The sequence below is a fragment of the Lissotriton vulgaris genome, chromosome 4_1 (assembly GCF_964263255.1).
Source record: "Lissotriton vulgaris chromosome 4_1, aLisVul1.2, whole genome shotgun sequence".
NCBI lineage: Eukaryota > Metazoa > Chordata > Amphibia > Caudata > Salamandridae > Lissotriton > Lissotriton vulgaris.
In genome coordinates, this window is record NC_141691.1 from 634202571 (window position 1) to 634224178 (window position 21608).

At 44.9% G+C, this 21608-nt stretch overlaps 1 protein-coding gene across 1 annotated transcript in view; it reads left to right on the forward strand.

Annotated features, from left to right (window-relative positions):
* The window catches only part of STK17A (serine/threonine kinase 17a), a 284298-nt gene that overhangs the window by 151338 nt on the left and 111352 nt on the right, over positions 1 to 21608 (forward strand). The window contains exon 3 of the mRNA XM_086964875.1: positions 8180 to 8324. Within this exon, the coding sequence (XP_086821001.1) occupies positions 8180 to 8324 (145 nt within the window). The remainder of the gene's footprint in view (positions 1 to 8179; positions 8325 to 21608) is intronic.

A 21608-nucleotide genomic window follows, 5' to 3' on the forward strand; every position in this document is an offset into this window, starting at 1 on the left:
GCCATTTCACCAGAGAGACTGTAATTATAGAAAAGATGCTCATCTAGCAAAGCTTTTGTTCCCCGATTTACATTAAATTATACCAACTTCAGCATAAATAGCTTAATGGAAAAATCCAAAGTTTTCATATCTGAGACTCTTTAAAAGCAATCCAACACAAAGCATTGTCGGTCTCAAAGAAATCTGCTGTCATGTGATAACCTTTTGTTCTGATTTACCGGATTAAAAAAAGCAACTCTCATATTCACATTCCATTAAGAGAGAGTGGTGGTGGATGGATTTAAACTTGTACATAAATGGTCTTAGAAAAATCATGCGCCCTTGTTTTTGAGGCCAATTTGTGTGCTCATCTGTGCTGTAAATTGTGTACTGTCTAATGAGGAATATTTACAACAAGGGGTGGTGAGGGACAGAGTCTCTGAATTAAGCAGAAAACTCTCACCCAGTCAAGAGATCAGGGCTAGATCCAACACCGTTTTTTTAGCTCACTGCACCATCCCAGTTTCAGAACCTGGCTGTATGCAAATTAGTCTGTTCCTGTCCCAGTGCATGATGGGAACAGGGCAAACCAAACTACAAAAGCCAATTCTTACACTGGGAAGGAAACAAGCTCCCGGGGACCGGTTTCTGGCATTACAGCCGTCTTCGGCCCGGTTTGCTTGAATCCTGATGGTGCAATGAGCAAGGGACTCACATCTGAGTATACCCTTCCACGCTTAGGGTGGACAAAAATATTTACAACAAGGGGTGGTGAGGGACAGAGTCTCTGAATTAAGCAGAAAACTCTCACCCAGTCAAGAGATCAGGGCTAGATCCAACACCGTTTTTTAGCTCACTGCACCATCCCAGTTTCAGAACCTGGCTGTATGCAAATTAGTCTGTTCCTGTCCCAGTGCATGATGGGAACAGGGCAAACCAAACTACAAAAGCCAATTCTTACACTGGGAAGGAAACAAGCTCCCGGGGACCGGTTTCTGGCATTACAGCCGTCTTCGGCCCGGTTTGCTTGAATCCTGATGGTGCAATGAGCAAGGGACTCACATCTGAGTATACCCTTCCACGCTTAGGGTGGACAAAAATATTTACAACAAGGGGTGGTGAGGGACAGAGTCTCTGAATTAAGCAGAAAACTCTCACCCAGTCAAGAGATCAGGGCTAGATCCAACACCGTTTTTTAGCTCACTGCACCATCCCAGTTTCAGAACCTGGCTGTATGCAAATTAGTCTGTTCCTGTCCCAGTGCATGATGGGAACAGGGCAAACCAAACTACAAAAGCCAATTCTTACACTGGGAAGGAAACAAGCTCCCGGGGACCGGTTTCTGGCATTACAGCCGTCTTCGGCCCGGTTTGCTTGAATCCTGATGGTGCAATGAGCAAGGGACTCACATCTGAGTATACCCTTCCACGCTTAGGGTGGACAAAAATATTTACAACAAGGGGTGGTGAGGAAGGCTGAAAACGGGGGTCTTCGGTGTTGATAAATAATTTTGCAGTTGAATGCACAATACCTAGATGATCTGTGATCTCTTAATGCAAAAATGTATTTAGCTTGCTTTAAGTCGTATTTTAATCAGGATTTCTGTTTTATCGACAAGCTGTATTGACAATTGGATAAAATATGATTGTTGAGTGGGAGGATCTTCGCGGGCAACCAAGATGGCCGCCTGAGCTCGGAGCTCCGAAGACCCTTCGATCCTCCGCATTAATCCTGCTACCTATCCTGTCCCACAACGGTGGGAATCAGTTGCTGAACTGCTGCTGATGCGGGACTCGTTCTCCGATCGGAGATCCGAGTTTCCTACGCGAAGTTATACCGTGTTGAAGATTGGGGATGACGACGCCACCACAGCCCGGAATTACATGGGCGACGGCATTGCCGCTACACGGTGGCAGTCTGGGACCGAGAAGGCCGCCCCGTTCTGAAATAGTGGCCGGGTTACTCTGCGGATCGAAGTGCTGGCGGAGCGGTGGAGGCGAATACTGACTCCTACCGACTTGGGGCTTCAGGGACGATCAGGATACCTTTAAAACCGGGCGACCCCCTTCACTCAACATGGCGGGCAGGGGCGATCCGGACAAAGGGAAACCCAGCGTCAGTAGAAAACCGTCCCTTTCTCAGCCCACTATCTCCGATCGCTTCACCCTCCCAAAGGGATCGCCAGGAGCCACAGGACGCACTAAAGACACGCAGCGAGATGTGTCACCGGATGACTCTGAACCCACCCTCCGGGATGTCATGGGAGCCATTGCGGGCATCAAGGCTGAGATGCACAAGCAACATGAAGTGCTAACACACAAGGTCGACACGTTGGCCATCGAGATCAACCTCATCAGAGCCGATCTCGGCAAAACTAACGACAGAGTCAAGTCACTAGACATAAAGACGTCGAGTTTAACCTCCGACGTGACTGACCTGCAGTCGGAGATTCGGGACCTGAAAGCTACGAACATGTTGTTTGCCCGCAGGCTCGATGATTTCGAAGGACGGGCCAGGCGCCAGAACGTCCGTATCATTGGAGTACCGGAGGGCGCTGAGGGGGATGCTACCGATCTCTTTGTCGAGAACCTGGTTCTGAATCAACTAGCTCCCGGTGGACTAAGAAAGTTCTTCTTGGTGGAGCGGGCGCATAGACTACCTGGAGGCCAGCCGAAACTGGGGGCCTCTCCGCGCCCAATTATTGCCAGGGTCTTCAATTTTAGGGACCGGGACGCTATCCTGCAGGCTTTGAGGAGAGGTGGGCCGCTAAAGTTTCAGAACGCCGATATCAACTTTTTCCCGGACTTCACCCAGGCGGTGCAGAAGCGTAGGCAAAGTTTCATGGGTGTGAAGCGTAGGCTGAGAGAGTTGGGGATGAAATACTCTATGCTATTCCCAGCGAAACTGCGGATTGAACATGACGGCCGGGCAGTGTTCTTCGACATGCCGGACGCGGCTGGGGACTGGCTGGACACTTTGCCCCAATGACGGAGTACGCCCGAGGAACAGTCAGAAGAGGCGTCGGGCGGCCCTGGTCTTCAGGAGTGAGTGGACTCTTTCGGACCGTCTTCGGTGGATGGGCCTGCACGCGCAGTCAGTCGCGGACTATTGTGTTTTGTTACTGTTCTCTTTTAGGAAACGGGGGGGGGGGGGGGGGGTAGGCTGACTCCTTTCTCCTCTGGGGGCTTTTCGTAGAATAGTTTTTCGGGGCGACAGGCACACTGCTAGTTGGGGGGGCTTTTTGGTCTAATGCAGGGGTGCAGGGTGGGGGGTGGTTGGGCTGACTTTTTTTTGTGGTTTTTTTCCTTTCTTTTCTATGGCAAGGTGACTACTCTTCTGTTGACTATGTAGCGGCGAATGTTCCTCGTGGGGGTGGCGGGGGCCCGTACATTGATGATGGGGGGTAAGAAGTTAAATGTACTGAGTTGGAATGTGAATGGGCTGGGTGATCGCATTAAGCGAGGGGTCGTGTTGCAAATGTTTAAAAGGTGTGTACCCGATGTCATCTTGCTACAAGAAACCCATCTCATTGGCAATACATGCCACGCACTCAATAGGAAAGGGTTTAAAATGGTGGCACACTCGGGGTTCTCTTCGGGGTCCCGAGGGGCGGGGATCATGGTGCGCATGTCTCTCCCGTTTGAGGTGGAGACTAGTGTGATTGATGATAGGGGACGTTATGTCGCCGTCACGGGCAGATGGGAGGGACGTACCCTGGTTTTGGTTTCTGTTTATGTTCCCCCTGGCCTACAAACAACGACTTTTCAAGTTCTTGTGGGCGCCATTTTGGGCCTGCCGGAGGGCTTGCTTATAGTTGGTGGGGACTTCAATGCAGTTGGATCAGGGATCCTAGACCATTTTCCTTCCAGAGATCTTCGTAGTGCGCAGTCCTGGCTCCCTGACTTCTTGAATACCATGGGGCTCGTTGATTGCTGGAGGCTTCTCCATCCCGCCCGGCGACAATACTCCTTTCACTCGGGTGCGCATGGCAGCCTCTCCAGGATTGACTACGTCTTGGCTTTAGCTGCCCAGGCTTCAGCTGTCTCTGAGGCCCGCTTGATGGCCAGAGGCATATCGGACCATTCCCTGGTCTGGGTTTCCTTTGATTTTGGTATTGTAGCAGCCTCCAGAGTAGCGCCGGTCAATCCATGGTACCTTCGTAACCCTAAAACTCGTGACCTCCTGGCTAAAGCCATTGACCAATATTTTTCCGAAAATACAGGCTCTGTGGCGTCGGCCTTGTCCCTATGGGAGGCCTTCAAAACTGTCCTGAGAGGAGAAGCTTTCTCCTTAATAGCTGAGGCGCACAGACGCAGAGATGAGGATATGGTGCGGCTGGAGTCGGAGATTGAGGACCTTGATTCTCAATTGGAGACTGATCCGGCGCCTGCCCTGTTACATGCTCTCTCTCTCAAGCAGGCGGAGTATCGAGCCATTGCTACTGACGCAGCCAAGGTGATGGGCAGAGAACAGCAGGGGAGGATCTACGATGCAGGGTATAAGGCAGGCAAGCTTATTGCTTGGCTAGATAAGAAGGAAATGGCTTCCCGTGTGGTGCCCGAGGTGCTGGGGGACGACGGGTTGGGTGTCACTGACCCCAGCGCTATAGTCACGGCCTTTGCCGACTATTTTGAGTCTGTCTATACATCGGTCTCTGCTATGACCGAGGTGGATTCGGCCTCTCTTCTCGAAGGGATAGAGCTCCCCTGCTTGTCGGACGCTGAACGCGACGACATGGACAGAGGTATTACAGCTGACGAGGTGGCGCTTGCGATATGCTCCTTAAGATCTGGCAAAGCTCCCGGCCCCAACTGTCTTCCGGTAGAGCTTTACAAGATTAAGGCCGACACCATTGCTGTACCCTTGCGAAATATGTTCCTGGAGGCGCGAGAGGCGGGTGAGCTCCCTCTGGATCAGCGACTAGCCACTATTGTGGTTATTCACAAGGATGGGAAGCCTAGAGACCGATCTCCCTGTTGAATGCCGAGCCTAAAATCCTGGCTAAGTTGTTAGCCAACCGGCTGGTGGGTGCGATCGCCGATTTGGTTCACCCGGACCAATCGGGATTTATACCCCATCGCAACACCGCCCTCAACCTCAGGAGGCTCCACGCAGTCATGGCACGAGTCAACACGCTCTGTGAGCCGTCCGTCTTGGCATCCTTAGACGCAACGATGGCATTCGACCCCCTTGAGTGGAATTACTTGTGGGCAGTGCTGGCTAAGTTTGGGTTTGGCCCTGAATTTATAAGATGGGTCAGACTTTTATATGCTTCCCCATTGGCCAATGTTACGGTCAACGGACGTGTGTCAGCTTCTTTTGCTCTACGTAGAGGCACCAGACAGGGCTGTCCTCTGTCGCCGTTGCTTTTTGCTCTTGCGCTTGAGCCGCTTGCCGTATGGATACGGACTCCACCAGACATCTGTGGGATGAGGTGGTCGCCCGGCTTTGAGGACCGCATATCGCTATATGCGGATGACATCCTGCTCTACCTCACCTCCCCTTGTAAATCCTTGATTGTGGCCTGTGACGTATTGGGTACTTTCGGCAGATACTCGGGCCTCGTTATCAACTGGTCGAAATCTCACCTTTACGTACTTAGCGGGGAGACTCCGCGTCTTACCAGGGGCTGTGCTATACAGATTGCGAGGCAGGGGTTTAAATACCTGGGCATTTATATCTCAACTGATGCCCGGACGCGATACTCCAACAATTTGCTTCCCCCTCTTGCAAGCCTTCGGCGCGATGTGGAGGGATGGCGCAGACTACCGCTGTCCCTGCTCGGACGTGCGGCATTGTTTAAGATGATGTCCCTGCCCAGGTTCTTGTACGCTCTCCAGAATACACAGGACCCTGTCCCCTCCAGATACTTTAGGGAGGTTGAAGGTTTGCAGCGGACCCTCCTTTGGGAGGGGAGACTGTGTATTGCTGTAGCCAGATTGACGATCCCTTGGTACGATGGCGGTATCGCTTTGCCGGATATCCGGAGGTATTACTGGGCCTCTCAACTTGCCTCTCTTAACCATGGCATCTATGGTCCGGCCGACAGTCCAGGGTATGCTATGGATCGGTGGCTCCTGGACGATGGGAAGTATTTTAGAGCATTATACTCAAGATCTCTGGATGGAAGAATGACGGGTCCCACCAGGACTGCTGTGCACATTTGGAGGGCCATTACGAAAGCGCAGGGGTGGCAGGGTAGGCTTACATTGGCTACTCCACTTTACGACTCAGACTTGCTGGGCAGGATGTGGCACACAAAGGGGTTTGACCGGTGGGACCTTATTGGAATCTCCAAAGTGGACGATATGATGGCCAGGGGAGAGAGAAAGTCTTTTGACGCTTTGCAAACGGAGTTTCAACTGGGGGCCACAGAATACTTTAGGTATGCCCAACTACGGCATGCCCTTGTGGCAGTGTTGCCGGTGGGGAAGAAGGTCCCCGAATCGTCCCCGTTGGAAGACAGGGTACTGGATGGCCATATGCCGGACAGTGCCATCTCCCTGATCTATAAAAAATTGATCAACGTTCGCACTGACCTTCTGTTGGGTGTGAGGGACCAGTGGGTGCGTGATGGTGTCGAACTGGACGATGAGGACTGGCAGTGTGCGGTGTCTTCCCCTAAGGAGGTGGCAATCTCAGCCAGATTGCGTCTGGTTCAATTAAAGATTCTCCATAGAGTCTATGTGACTGGTCCCAGACTGATTCACATGGGGCTCTCAGTGGACGGTCTTTGTAGGCGTGGCTGTGGAGAACTGGCCACATTCTTGCACATCATCTGGGAGTGCCATGCTGTGGCCTCTTACTGGAGACGTGTGCATGCGGTGATGCGTGAGGTGACTGGTGTGGACTTGCCGGCGGAGGCCCGGCGTTGCCTGTTGAATGTGTGGGAACCCACGGACTACAATAATGCCCAAACCCAATGAGTTACCCTGGGGAATATGGTGGCGAAGCGGGACATCGCCCAGAAGTGGGGGGCCCCCATCTCCCCCCTCCGTGGAATTATGGAAGACCAATATGGATTGGTGTATGCTCCGCGAGAAGACAGTGTATGTGGCCAGGGGAAAGCCTAGGAAGTGGAGAATGGTCTGGGGGGCCTGGAATGAATACAGGGGTGACATTTGCTTACCTCCCGATGCTGACCCACTAGAGGTTCGTCTTTCTCCCTAGCCCTCCCTTCCAACCAATTTATTATTCCGCTGACATCCTGATTCTTCCCCCCCCCCCCCGTTATCGTTTGATTTATACAGTATAGTTGCACTTTGTGGGCATTTGGCCCTGCCTACCTCCCGGAACTAGGTGCTGTCGCGTTCGCAATATTCCTTGCCTAGTTATCTTTTCTTAATGTTACTTTGGATCGTTCTCTTTTAGGTTTATTGTTACCATATTATAAAATTAAACCTGATACTTTTCTTCAATCTGTACTGTGTGCACCATATATTCGTTTTCTATAATGCTGCCTAGCCTCAGGGATGTAAGGCTAAATAGCTGTGTGCCTTGGCTCTTAAAGGTTTTCCAAAAAAAAAATATATATATATTATCGTTGAATTGGTTTAGGGAAAAAATAATACCCCTTTTTAGGTCTGTCCTACATATAGCTTTTAGGTTGCCGAGGAGACATTGCTCAAGTGGTTGGCTTTCTGTCGGTCTCTTTGGCTTGCATTTTATTTGATGACTCCTTCTGTTTGCCCATTCTCTGGAGTATATTGTTACCGTAACTTTGATTGGATGGTTTGCATCCTTGCACAGTTACACATCAACTTTTTTTTTCATCACTCCATGGGTGTCTGTGTTTTCCTCTCCAGTTGATCTTTTGCTGCTCTCTCCCCAGAGCTCATCTTTTGCTTCTTCTTTCCATCCTACTTGGCCTTATCTCTTTTCCATTACCGGCGATAACCCTTTTTTTTTTCTTTTTTGCCATGCTGAACTGCACATACAAGAAGCACTGAATAAACCAAAAAGCGAGACCTATGGGCTTTGCCAATTATGTTTTTGTTACATTTAAGATGCTTAGATGTGTTGACACTTTAAGCCTGTATTTGAAAAGACATAATAAATGCTTTCAAAAGCAGTACTACTTTTTTATTATGTTTGTATGAATACAGCCAAATAAAACTATGAAGCTCTGTGATATGTTCTAGCAAATATTTCAACCCATTTGCATGTTCATTGCTAACATACTATGGGTTTTTTCCAATAGTGCTGCTGGAGGTGAAATTTTCGACCAGTGTATTGCGGAAAGAGAAGAAGCCTTTAAGGAAAAAGATGTTCAAAGACTGATGGGACAGATCTTGGAAGGAATTTCCTTTTTGCACAAAAATAATGTTGTTCATCTAGACTTAAAGGTAAGACTTTTCTACAAAGATTATTTCCCCATGGCATATGCGACTTTGCGTCTCTATTCTTTTAATATTCATTTGCAAGTCCCTTGAACGCAACCAGACTATGTCAATTTAATTGTAAATATCTTGATTATGGGCAGGAAGATCTTTCACAGCCATCTGTGATGCTTTCCTTTTAACACTCCTAATCTTTTGTGGTTCCAACTGCCATTGTATGTAAGGACTTGAGCTGCTATAAGCTGTGGAAAAAAGCAGTGCATGGTCCGTACAGTTTATAATCTGCCCAACTTCCCCCTTTTGCAAATTGCCAACTCTATCTCACTGCCCAGCATGTACTGGAAATGGCATCCTAAATGAAATTTTGTACTTTTTGGCCTGGCATCATTACCTAATAATTGACGAGCAATGGGTTAGCCCACCTTATGCACTGCTGCTTATAAATATGAGTCGCAGTTTGGATCAGACCGCACAATAGGTACAGTCCTCACTCGTAGCACTTTGCTTGTTTTCGACAGGAGTGTATGCAGGGAGAAGCAAGCAGTGGGAGTCCAAAAAGTATGTCACCAGAGACATGCATAATGACTAGGTTGTGAGTCCTGCTCTTTCGAAAATTGCCAAGCTTCCCGAAGATATGGTTCGCTCATTGCTCAGCTTCACTTATGATTTGACCCTCTTTAGGCCTCTTAAGTATTTTCTGCCATACTTCATGTCACTAGCAGAGGAGGGTGTAGTCAATGGGCAGCATTGAAACTCCGTGTTTTATTTTGCATATAATGTTCCATATAGCTGCTACATCCACGAAATCTTCTGTCTTCTCATATCTGTGATTGGGTCTGCTGATATCCAATCCCTTGTACTATAAACATCCTTTGAAAAATACCATCTAATGTACAAAGATTACAGAAGGCCACAAACACAAGCCTTTTAGCTGCTACAGTGGGTGATAATTGTTACAGTTGCAATTACATTTTGACACTGAGTGTGATTTGCATTAAAAACTACATTTTCCTATGCTGTGTTTTTTCAAGAGTGTACAATAAAGGTCTTTAAAAAAAACTCAATTTTCTCTTCTTTAGGTTGTCATTGGAAAAAGGGTGAATACTTTTTCTGTCAAATGTACTGTACTCATTTTGCGAATCGATTAATGTTCTACAAGTAAAATCAATAGTTAGAAAGTCATGCCTGTTACAGGCAGGTTTTTTTTCCCCTGTAATGCTTTTTATAGGAAAAGTGTTTCAGGGATGGTGCACATACTCCAGAATATTCTTCTGTTTATGAATTACGAGAGAATAGCCATAATAAAGAACTAGGGGCCATATTATCAAGAAAGGGCGATACATTAACGTAGCTTTTATCGTCAGGAAACTGCTGCTAAAGCGGCGATAATGGGCTTGAAAATATGCCCTTGTGAATTCCCATAGAGGCCCAGGTTAACACCAGAACCTGGGCTTCTATGGGAATTCACAAGGCAGAAAAATGGTACTAGTCCTGCAGGTCTAGTACCTTGAAAAATCTCCTTGACCTAACAGTAACCTACTTGACCTCAGTCTCTGAAAGCGGAGCAAATATGTCAAGATAACAAGATTTAAAGGCATCTTTATTGCTCATTTGCTTTGTGAGCAATAAAAAGGCCTTTAATTCTTGTTATCTTGCCACATTTGCTCAGTTTTCAAAGACGGAGGACAAAAGGTACTATGCTTTCCTACTCGCCAGAAAGGGGCGAGTAGGACCTAAAAATAGCTCGACCTCATAAAATTTACCTCGCAAATGCCAGCGGTCGAGTGGATTTGTCGAGCCCTGCAAGGGCATATTATCAAGCCCATTATCGCCGCTTAAATGTATCCCCCTTTCTTGATAATATGGCCCTAGAATCCCAGGTAAGTAACATTTCCTTCTCCAGGCAGGTGCTTTCGGATGTCATAAGACAAAAGAGATGCAAATGATAAAATCTGAGACTTAGAAAGTTGTAAGACTGGACGAGTGGAAGAAATCTTCAAGCTTTGTGAAACCTCCTAGAAAAGGGGGTATCACAATTCCAACAAATGCTTAAACCCCCCTCTGGACATACCATCAGCTGCATCAAAGTTGGGCGCACCTGCAAAGGGGACCTTCCTGGAAAAGGTTAGGCCAACAAACAACCGTCTGACTCCTAAGCAAAGACTGTAAACAAGAAAGTCTATGAACATGCTACTTTCCCTCATGCGCTATGCTGTTGGGTGGATGTAATACAAATAGTCTTGAACAGTTTAATGCCTTAAACAAGGCAGCTCGATTCTGACTATTGTGCTAAAAGACTGTTGCATTTCAAGATGACTCTACCTTAAATTACATGAAGGAATACACCAAAGTTCCATCAAGAGCTTATCTGAGATTGTTAGAAATGGGGGCAGTAGCTTGCACCCTGTCCAGTAGGGACCCTTCCTTCCAGTCAGGGTAGTGGGATTATACAGCACTAATAATAATATTAGAAGCTCTCAATGCGTTTCATTGAACATAAGTAGCTCTCCGTACCGAAAATGTTGGAGACCCCTGATAGTATGGATACATAATTTTTTGTGATAAGTACCTTGGATGCCTCAAAATCCCAGGACAAAAACAGATGCTGGGAGGGGAGGTGCCTTAAAGCAGAGCTTTGGGTCGGTTCCTTACATGCAAGGATGGTGATGCGTCTGGTCTTTGCTCCATGAGAGGTGATGCGTCGGTTTCCTACTGAGGGAGGAGGTGATGTGTCTGTTTTTTACTGCGGGGGTTGGAGGGTGATGCATTGATTTCTCAAGACCTGCTGCCTCTGTTCTTTACTGAAGCTCAGCATCAATGTTTCGTCAAAATAGGCGCTGCGTTTATTCTTCCAGACGCGAACAGGTAATGTGTCGATTCCTTCATCCGCGCAGCAGGGCCTGTGTCAGACTAAACGGGGGTCTTGCACATCAGAGACAGTGCTCTGGATTCGGGTGGCGGGGGTTCTTCTGGCCGCAAACAGGCACTGCGCTGATCTTTTCTGCCGCTCTGTGGCGATGGGTTGGTTTTTCAGCCGCACTGCAAGCTTGCAGCAGGAAAAACAGGGCTGAAGATTGATGCGTGGATTTTCAGCTCTTCTTGCAGCAGAATTCACCTCCAAGGACCCAGTACTGGAATTGGCATCACTTGGAAGGTTCGAACTCAAAGAAGAGGAGTTCAGCGACTACAAATTAAGTCTTTGACTACTCTGAGGCTTCTTAACAGTAGGCAAGCACACACAAGCCTTTGGACAAACTTCTCAAGAAGCATACCAAAGGAAAAGTCCAGTCCTTAGTCTCTCCACGACAGAAGCAGCAACTGCAGGCCAATCCAGCAAAGCAACACAGCAAAGGGGCAGTACTCCTCTTAACAGCTCTACAGCTCTTCCTCTTGGCAGAGTCTCCAGAAGTGGTCTAAAGATGTGGTGTTATAGGTCCAATATAGATACCCCTTTAGGCCTTTGAAGTAGGTATACTTCAAAGGAAAGTCTTTGTAGTTCACAGATCCTGCCTTGGCTCCAGCCACACTCCAGGAGTTGGAGAAAGCATTGTGAGAGGATGGGAACAGCCCTATTCAGGATCAGATGACGGCTCCTCCCACCACTCTAGTTCAGAAAGGCCCATCAGCCTGATGATGGGCCAGAAGCATAAGCAGGGCACACCTCCACTCCCTTTGTTTGGCTGTCTAGAGTGAATGCACATTTTTTGGCAAACGAAAGGGAGGGAATAAATTCACATCAGGTTCGATGTTAATATCAGGACAATATGTTCATGAAAAAACTATAGATCCAAAATTATAAACATAAGGAAACCATGATATAAAAAACTCTTTTTTTTATTATTATTCTCTTTGTTGTTTTTTAGTGAAAAAAAGATTTTTTTTATATATATATATATATATATATATATATATATAAATATTTTTAGTAAAAAAACATATGGCCTATATTTACATAGTCAATTTTCCCCAATTTGTATGTTCATTTTCAATTAATTGTAGTCATACATACGTGAAAAACCACCACTATATTTCTTTCGAAGTCTATCCTGTCTAATGCAGATACATATAGTGCAGATTCTATGCCTTGGTTACAGCAACTATTACATCAACATTGTAACATATTTTATAAATTCATGGCTGTTATCACTGGTAATGTTTAACTACCACCAACGCGTTTCGGCAAGTTGCCTTCCTCGGGATTTTGTTTACCAGTGGTTTTAATTTAGATATATGTGATATTGGTTGGAGTAAATTATGGCTGCAACTCGATGTTTGAAGATATCCAGTCAACTAGAATGCTCTGTTTCTCTGGATCTAAACAGACTGATGAGCTAGCTAATCTGTTGCCAATGACCGGTGCTGGAAATTTTCACCTACTATAGAGACCTTATAAAGTACAAAGTTCTAAAAAATATTATTATCCTATTCTGAAGTCTTAAGTGGAGGCGAAAACGAGATTTATATCGTCCAGTGGGTAAGGTACTCCTCTCTTTTTAGGGTAATTTCTCCTTATCTTGATAATTTACTGACTGGTGTTCTATATTTGTGAATGGCCATTTAATCCAATGGCTCTTTTTTTCTTTATAGATCTTCAAAGGACCAGCTGATCAGTTCACGGAGTACTGTGATTCTATTGCTTGTCAGGGTATTTGATCTGGTCAGTGAGGTTTCTATGTATCCTCCTTTTGTGCAGGGGAGCTGCAGTTCCTCCAACCGTTCCAGCTACCGGCAAACAACAGCTGTTAGTGTTCGAGTGAATGCACAAACAGGCCCCTGTCAGTCTAATCCAGGCATTGATTCCACAGCCAGGCAAAGGCACAAGGATGGTAAAACAAGAATATTCCCAATCTCTAAAAGTGGCATTTCAACACAAAATTTAAAAACCACCTTTACTGAAAGATGTGTTATTAAACCCTGAGCTCAGAGCAAAAACTCCAAATCTCTAGCTGTTCCCAATGGAAAGTTGCTCTTGTAAAATGTTACAGGGTTCCAATGATAGCCTATGGGATAGCTAGTCCTTGTAATATTGAAAAACGAAATTGGCAGTATTTTGCTATTAGGACATTTAAAACACACTAGTACATGCCCTACCTTTAACATACATTGTCTCCTGCCCTTGGAGGCACCTTAGGGGTGTCTTGCACGTAGTAAAAGGGACTGTTGGGGCCTGGCAAGTGGTGCACAGGTCAGGCCGACATGGCAGTTTAAAACTCTACTATAGACACTGCTTTGGCAGGCCTGAGACACATTTACAGGGCTACTATGTGGGTGGCACAACCAGTGTTGCAGGCCCACTAGTAGCATTTGATTTACAGGTCCTAGGCACACACAGTGCACTGTACTAAGGACTTACCAGTGAATCAAATATGCCAATTATGGATAACTAATCAAAATCACAATTTGTACAGAGTGTAAATGCACTGTAGCACTTATTAGCAGTGGCAAAGTGCCCAGAGTCCTAAAGCCAACAAAAAGAGTCGTAAAAATAGGAGGCAAAACATTTGGGGATAACCCTCAAAAAGGGCCTGGTCCAACAAAGTCTTCACCAGATGGGGACTGGAGGCTTATTCGCCTGGTGAAGTGTGCATTGGATTGGTATTTTATCCACTGCCATGAACGCTCTGTGTCACATCTTTTGAACCCTGGAGAATATCACCTTGGAGCTCCTTGGAATATATATTTTTCTTTTTGTGGTATATCGGTCTTCTTTATGTATTTCCGCCGCTATGCTACTTCCTCCAGTTCTGAAGACTGTCAGGAGGGACCAGACCCATCTCATCCTTATAGTACTTGATTGGGCGCAAACTACTATACTGCATCTGACCTCTGATCCGTCTGTTTTTAAGGGAGGACCTGCTGGCTCTAAAACAGACCAGGTTCTTCAACCAAACTGGTTAATCTAACTGAATAAATAAGTGCACAATAATCACACTAGAGCCACATTTGAATGCAGTCTGCTTTCACCAAATAGGCTTGATAACGGTTGGCTCAGGACTATGGAAGTTAAATGCACCTTGCGAAAGGTAGTTCTTTTTATAGTGCACTAACCTTGGTAGTATGCTACTAGTTGAAGGTTCGCTCGCAAACTGGGAATTTGCACTTGTTACCAGATAATCGTACTTAGAATCATGAGCCCCCTGGTCAGATATCCTCAGATTTTCCACTTAAGATTTCACTCCCAGTGGAGCCATTGTCTTGTTTTTTCATGCAGTCTTTATAGTTGAGCTAACTTATGTTGTATTTTTCGACTTTTATTTGCATTTAGTTGAGGACTGCAATTTGAAGTATTCACGATTAGAATGTGCAGTCCATTTTTGGTGGTATGGCTGTCAATATGTTCATGTGGCCTGAGCTAACTTGAATATTTTGCAATGCTGTTTAACTTCGGGTCTCTGTCTTTGAAATATATCTCTGGATATAGCTATGAGGCAAGCAATGCTGTCATGAAGGGTCGTCATGGCCAATGGTGGAGGTTAAGTATTGAGTACTTGAGCTGACTTCAGCTTAGTGCGTCCAAAACTAAATTGGGTGTTTCAGGGTTACCCATTGTTTTCCATTACGTTACTCTACGTCAATTAAAAGTAATTCAGATGTATTTTTGCTGCAGCATGAACTATGAACCCCCACCGCACTCCTTTGCCAGTATGTGAATACTCATGCATTGCCTTGTTCGCGATGCTTTTTTACTGTTCGCAATCGCTGTTTGCGTGCTCGTGGCTGGAATATCTCGCAAACACGCATTTCAGAACGCGAACAAGCAAAAGATTTCGCGAAGTCGCGGAACGCAGAATTTTGGGCAATTTTGCGTTCCCCGCGGAAGGCAAAATTACCCAAATTCTGCGAGCGGAACGGAATTTACCACCCAGGCCTAGTTTTTATATCCAATTTTTATTCCAATGTAAGATAATAATTCTATTCCACCCATATTGTCTTTATAATAAAAAGGGCCCTATAATGCAGTTAAGTTTGATTGCCCAATATCTTTGTTGGAGTCAAGATTTTATCTGGCAAGAAATTATGTTTAAAGGGATATTGTCTACGTGCTGACATTTTTCTTCGCTCCTCTTAGAGCTACCGATTCTTAAGATGGTTTTTCTATGTGAAAATGTGCAAGGAATATGAAGTATATTCACGTCTTAACACTTGCTCTTACGGTTGGGAGCCACGTGGGACCATTTTGTTGAGATGGTATCATGGCCTTAAATCTGATGTACATTGCAAGTGTGTCGCCTACGTATTTTTTATCCACTACATTCTTCGTCCCAAAGAGTGTCTGGTTTCTCGTGACACTTGTCTGTAGTTGCTTGTGGAGGTTTGGATACTTGGAAAACCTAGGATGGCCGGTCATTGGAGCATATACTGGGAGATTTTCCGTTTGAACTTTGCTCTATATTTTCTGGTCCACTTGGACTTACTTTGCCGTGATCACCCGACAAAAGTTGTGGTGTCACATAAATGGCACATTAGATAGATACTTCAGTACTTCACCACTGTCGGAGTAACGTCTTTAAATAAATGGAATACATGGCAGCTTGATGCACCACATATTCTTAGTTTGCTGGAAGATTACTTTCTGGTGCCCATTCTGGTGCCCACTTTCTGGTGCCCATTGACATTACAAAAGGACTTGACCAGGGTTTACGCAAATGTGGCCTTCGATGGAAATAGCCTGTGGCCTTTATTGGAGAAGGGACTAAAGTGATTGCATTCTCTTCTCTGCTGCATTGAAACGACCATCTGGCAAGTTTCACTGCACATGCACAATCCACTATTTTGAGATGTAAGTACATTGTCTCGTATTTCTCTTTTAATTAATGTTTTTGTCCCAGAGTTACTTAAAGCATGATGTTCCTTCAGAGCGGCACGGGGGCAGGAATGAAGCTATGGACAATTGCGGTCATTTAACCGCTTCCAGGAACCCTCGCTCGCCGGCTCATGAGGCATACAATCAGAACTTGAAAAAGACCAATGTGTCTTTTTTTGAGAACATCTTGAAAATATTTTTGGGCTTCAACCTGGGCCTACTCATGCCCCGAAGCACAAATTGATAGCTTATTTTTGCTACCAATTTGTAGGACTCTACGCAAACGTTAGAAATGAGTACCTTATAGTAGGGACCATCAGAGGTCCTGAGGAGCAGACAGTAGGGGACTGTCTGTGAAACATGTCGACCTGGTAGGTGCTAACAGCCCTGCCTCACAACCCCTTTTTAACATTCCCAGCCAGGGAAGCGAATAAAATTATTTTTTCCACTAGCCAGGGAATTTTTATCTTTTATTTCACATCACAAGGTCCCTACACCTCACTAATTCCCACTCACAATGCACTAACACATAGTCTTCTTCACAGAAATAGTGCTCCCGCGTGGCTCGTAGGTCGTAGCCCGCCCCGCCCCGTAGAGGGACGGGAAGACCCCCATGATGAAGCATGACACTGAGGGGTTCTCAGCGTGTGTCAGGGGTATTTTAAAAGCACATAGTGCCTTCATCTCACCAATCTGAGGAAGAGCCTTATCTCCCCCTTCTCATTAAAAAACTTTCAAAAATACCCATAACACTTGCACCCCCATTTCTTGATAAAATCTTTTTGTTTATGTGTTACTTAAAGCATGACCATAGATTTTGCTACCCATGTTCTCTCAACTGCTCTTGTAGGTCGAAGCATGTTTTATTTATAAACTTAAAGTGTGGTTTTCTTGGATTGCTTGAGAAGGCTCATTTGGTTGGTTTGGAAACTGCTTGATAGTTATCCATTGGCTCTTAGACCTGAAACAAAAAAGCTAGCTCTTTACTGGGCGATTGCCTGTGCCTTTCCATATGAGTTAGCTGATGACTCCAGTGACCAGTGTGAAGCGAATCCGTTTTCAGTGTTGGGAAATATGCAGTTTCTTCCTTCGTGTGGGCTGGTTCTGTTTATTGTTGGTGCCTTCTGCCAGTACTTGTCCCTCCCTGCCGCTGCTCAAAGTAGGGAGTACCACACATTTTTTCAGCGACGGTTCCATCTGCTGTTTCATTCCGACTTCTGTGCACTGATCTGCTTGCACGGCCCCTCTTCTGCCATTGCATCACCCGCCCACTAACGCTGAGTGATGTGGGTTTAATTCTGCTGTTTTAGAGAGTGCATGCAAACCAGTTCGAATGGTTGTTCCAATTTCCCTGCCCTCATCCTCTGCGCCCATCCCTCTGTAGAAGTACTTTTTTGTGAGAAATACCCTTACAATGCTATTATCTATAGGGTAACGTGTATCCGCAAGCGATTGTTAACCTGTAGTTATTCATTTGGTATAAAGTTCTATTTGTGTTTGTGTGTGTTAGTGCGCGCGCGCCCTGCCGTGCACCTGTTCTGTGTGGCAATTTGGTGCTTTTTCTCTCTACTCATGCGAGTGAGAAAGGACTGCTGATGGTCCTATTAAGTGTATGTGAGGGCATAGTCCGGCTAGGTTGTTCTAACTGTTTCGATCATAAACATACACTGTAAACATGCTGATAACGAAAATATTGGATTTTAGGGAATTGTAGTTAACAAAGATCTTGAACTCTTTATGCTGTATTTGGTTATTATGAAATGCATTATTACCGGACATTTATAGTGTGTTACATGGATGAATTTGTAAATACTGCTGGATCTCAATTACAAAAAAAAAAGATCTCACAGAACTGTTAAGCCAATAATCCACTCATTTGAATGCTCCAAAGAAGGTACAGTTAGAAAATAAAAGAAAATTAAAAGTTTGCACCACCATGTACAGCTCCGCTTCATGTGTAGTCTCACAACACACAAAGAAAATGGTCTCCAAGGTTGTTGACCCCATTGCGGTATACTCCTATGTGCAGCACAACCGAGAAATGGTACGGTCTTCAAGTTGACCTTGAGTACAATACAGTCTTGCATCCTATGATTCGACTTTTCTTGTGATGTGTCTTTGAAATTATTACGAGGTCGAGCTTGGGCAGCGCATGTGCTGCTCCGAGGCATGCAGTTGTGGAGTATGGCTTTGAACCCCTGCCCACTCTCTGCCCATATTTCACATCCATGGAGGCCACGCCCCTTAATTTAGACAAGCAGTGTCTAAAGAAGGTTGCATGGCCGGTATTAAAGTGAAAGTGCGGCATGGGCGCTTTTACAAAAAAAACATCCGTTTGTCAACTTAACTAACGGATGCTTTTTTTCTTTTTTTTTTTTTTTGTAAAAGCGCCCATGCTGCTCTTTCACTTTAATGTCTGCCTCGTCCTTTTCTTTATATGTGACTGGTCTACAGAAAGGGGTGTGTCCTCCATAAATGTGAAAGTGCTGTATCTGCGCAGTGCAATATACGAGACCTTTTGCATTGCAAATGCTTTTTTTTCTCGCCGTCACTGGCCCTTCTAAAAGTAGTCTTTCTTCCTTTGCCGTCACTGGCTGCCTTTCCCTGCTCTCCTGCCGGGCCATATAAATGCGGCCTCCCTTTGCCTGTCTGCGGGTCCTGCTGCCTCTCTGAGGAGGAATTGCCTGCCAGCTGCCCATGTTTGCTGCAGTCACTGAAGGGTGCGCATGGCTGCTTCTCGATCTTGGAAAGTCAGTGGTGCCATTGTTTAGCACTACAGTACAGCATTTTATTCCACTTGTACTATCCTTAGAGACTGATTTTGGGAGTCAAGGAGCTGTTCTTTCTGTATGTTTATAGTCCTACAAAGCATATACAAGACCCCAGTGGCATAAGACCCTGGTGGCATAAGTGACCGGGCTTATGCTATGGTTTCCTGTCTGTTTTTCTTGCACTGTGGGTCGAAAGTTTCAAATCTCTCCCTTTAACCTATCCGAGTGGCTTCTTGAATCTTTTATGCCCCTATGTCTATGACCTACCTCGTCGGCATACCATCATGTCGGCAGCAGCAGCTAAAATCACCAAGATGCTCGATTGTTCTGCTGACACCTTGGAGCGCAATAGTACCACTGGATTTATAAGTTTACAATATGGAGCAGGGTACATGTTTGGCTGCAATAATCTGTTCAAAGGTTGAGATTTTAACTCGGCTCTCTAAGATCTAAGCTGCACCAGAGCAGCACTTTTACCTTGCTCCTAACGTATGTCCACAGCTTTCTGGGGCTACATAGAAGCCTCACTGTATGGTCCTATGGTCCTTTGCTTTTCATTTTTTGAGTCAACTTCTCAGGTTTTTAACCAAAAGGAGATCACACTTGTATGCTGCCATGCTGGTAGACCGACTCTAACAGTCCTGGTCAGTTTTTGCCTTTGTTTTTAATGTTCCCTTCATAGTTGTTTACAGCCATTATGTGTGTTAACTGTCTGTCTTGGGCGCTCCAATGCTAGGCTTTTTTGTCGTACAATACCAGATGACCACGGTTTAAAATATTGCAACCATGGAACCCTGGCAGTACTTATTTCAGATATTTGCAATTTGGTATGTAGTGGGATAAAGTAATTTCCCCAGAATCAGAGTAATTTCTTCAAGTGTTGCAAGTAAAAATCTCACCCAAATATCCAGTTCCAAGGTAGCTTATGTTGTCTTCCATCCTGTTACATTTCATCTGCAGTACTGTTTTTTTTGCATATTGGCGGTTTTGTTTAGAGAGTGAAATTATTTGCCTAGTGTCGTGCATTTCTTGTATTGGTGAAGTATAAATGATGCCAGCTGCTTGAGAAAAGCTGTCCCTTTTGTCATTCTTTAGGGGCAGTTTCTGAGCTCTGTATTAGTTATAACAAGCATTTGCAATACAGTAGGTCTCGTATTTGCCAGAGTTTGGGCTATTGGCATTGTAAATGACAATACCTTTAATTTATGTGTTTGGAAAAGCTGCAAGCGGTGCATAAACACGCACTTTATACTGATAGTCCTTGCTTATGAAAAGCAAGGCTGTGAGTGAAAGAGGCGTAGTTACCTCCAGCGTTGCTTCTCGTAAACAATTATAAGTACAAAGTGTGTGTTTATGCACCGCTTGCGAGTTTGTAAAATACATAAATAAAAGGCATTGGTATTTACAACGCCAATAGCTCAAACGCTCACCAATGCGAGACCTATTGCATTGCAAATGCTTGATTTACTTGCTGTATTCAGTTACTTTTCTGTCTGAAGTCCTGCACAAGCTGCCTAATCTAGTAGGTATCCAGGCTGGCCATCCAACAGTTAAAACTAAAACACCAGCTTGAGAGGCCTGTAAAGTTAGGACTACAAAATATAACCAGCATTTGCACAGCCAATAGATCGGATGTTAGTCGCCAGCCTTTTGGCAGTTCTTGTTTGTTTTGCCATGATTTTTGCAAAACTTTATTAACCAAGAAGTTGTCGGGTCTTCATTAAATCTGAAAAATACCATGACTAAACACAGAAGTGTTTTTCAGTCTCAGAAAAGTACACATTATCTTGGTGCACTGACAGAAGCTACCCTGTGTGTGGCTGTGCTCCTTCTGAAAGGGCAGCATGCCATAACTTATAGTCCATCAATGGCTGAAGTGGGCTAATTTTGCCCCTTGAAGCATACTGGATTGTATGGAAGAAAACTGTGAATGACACGATCATAGACTAATGGATGAAGTGTGGCTGAAAATCCCTATAAGTAACTATGTTATACATACTTCTAGTAAAATCAAATGATCTTGGCTAGCACAGACCTAAAAAGTCATTGGTGGGGTATTGGCCGTTAGTTTCGCCTTTGAGAAAGACGGTAAAAAAGAAGTTAAAGTGAGGAAGGAAAAAAAGGAAAGCCGACAAAAAAGGAAGGACAAAGATCAAAAAAGGAAGGGAGGAAGGCAAAAAGAGAAAGCCGAGAAGGAAAGGGGGCAAAGCGGAGGAAAAAGGAAATGAGGCAAGAAATCATGAAAGTAGGCAAAAAAGAAAGATTAAAAGAAGTTAAAAAAAAAAAAAGAATGGAATATGGGAGGGAAGAAGGAAAGAAAAAAGCAAAGAAGTAAAAAAAAAAAGACAGAAGGAACGAAAGCAAAATTGAACGAAAGAAAAAAGGAAAGAAGGCAAACGGAAAAAAGGAAAGTGCAAGTTAGAAAAAAACTTAAAACCACACTGTTCCCTAATACTCATTAAAATTACCATCGACCTGTGTCAGTTCTCTGTACATTGTTTAATCTTAGCGCCATGATATCCTTTTAGGATGAATGTTAGCGCTTTAGAAATACTTTTTACCATTACCATAAGTAAAGTAGGCAAAAAAGAAAAAAGCAAGAAGGAAAGAATGGAACAAAGAAAATGGAAAGTAAAGAGATAAGGCTAGAAAGAAAGAAGGAAAAGAGAGGAAAAAAGTAAAGAAGGCAAGGAATGAAGGTGCAAAAAAGGAAAA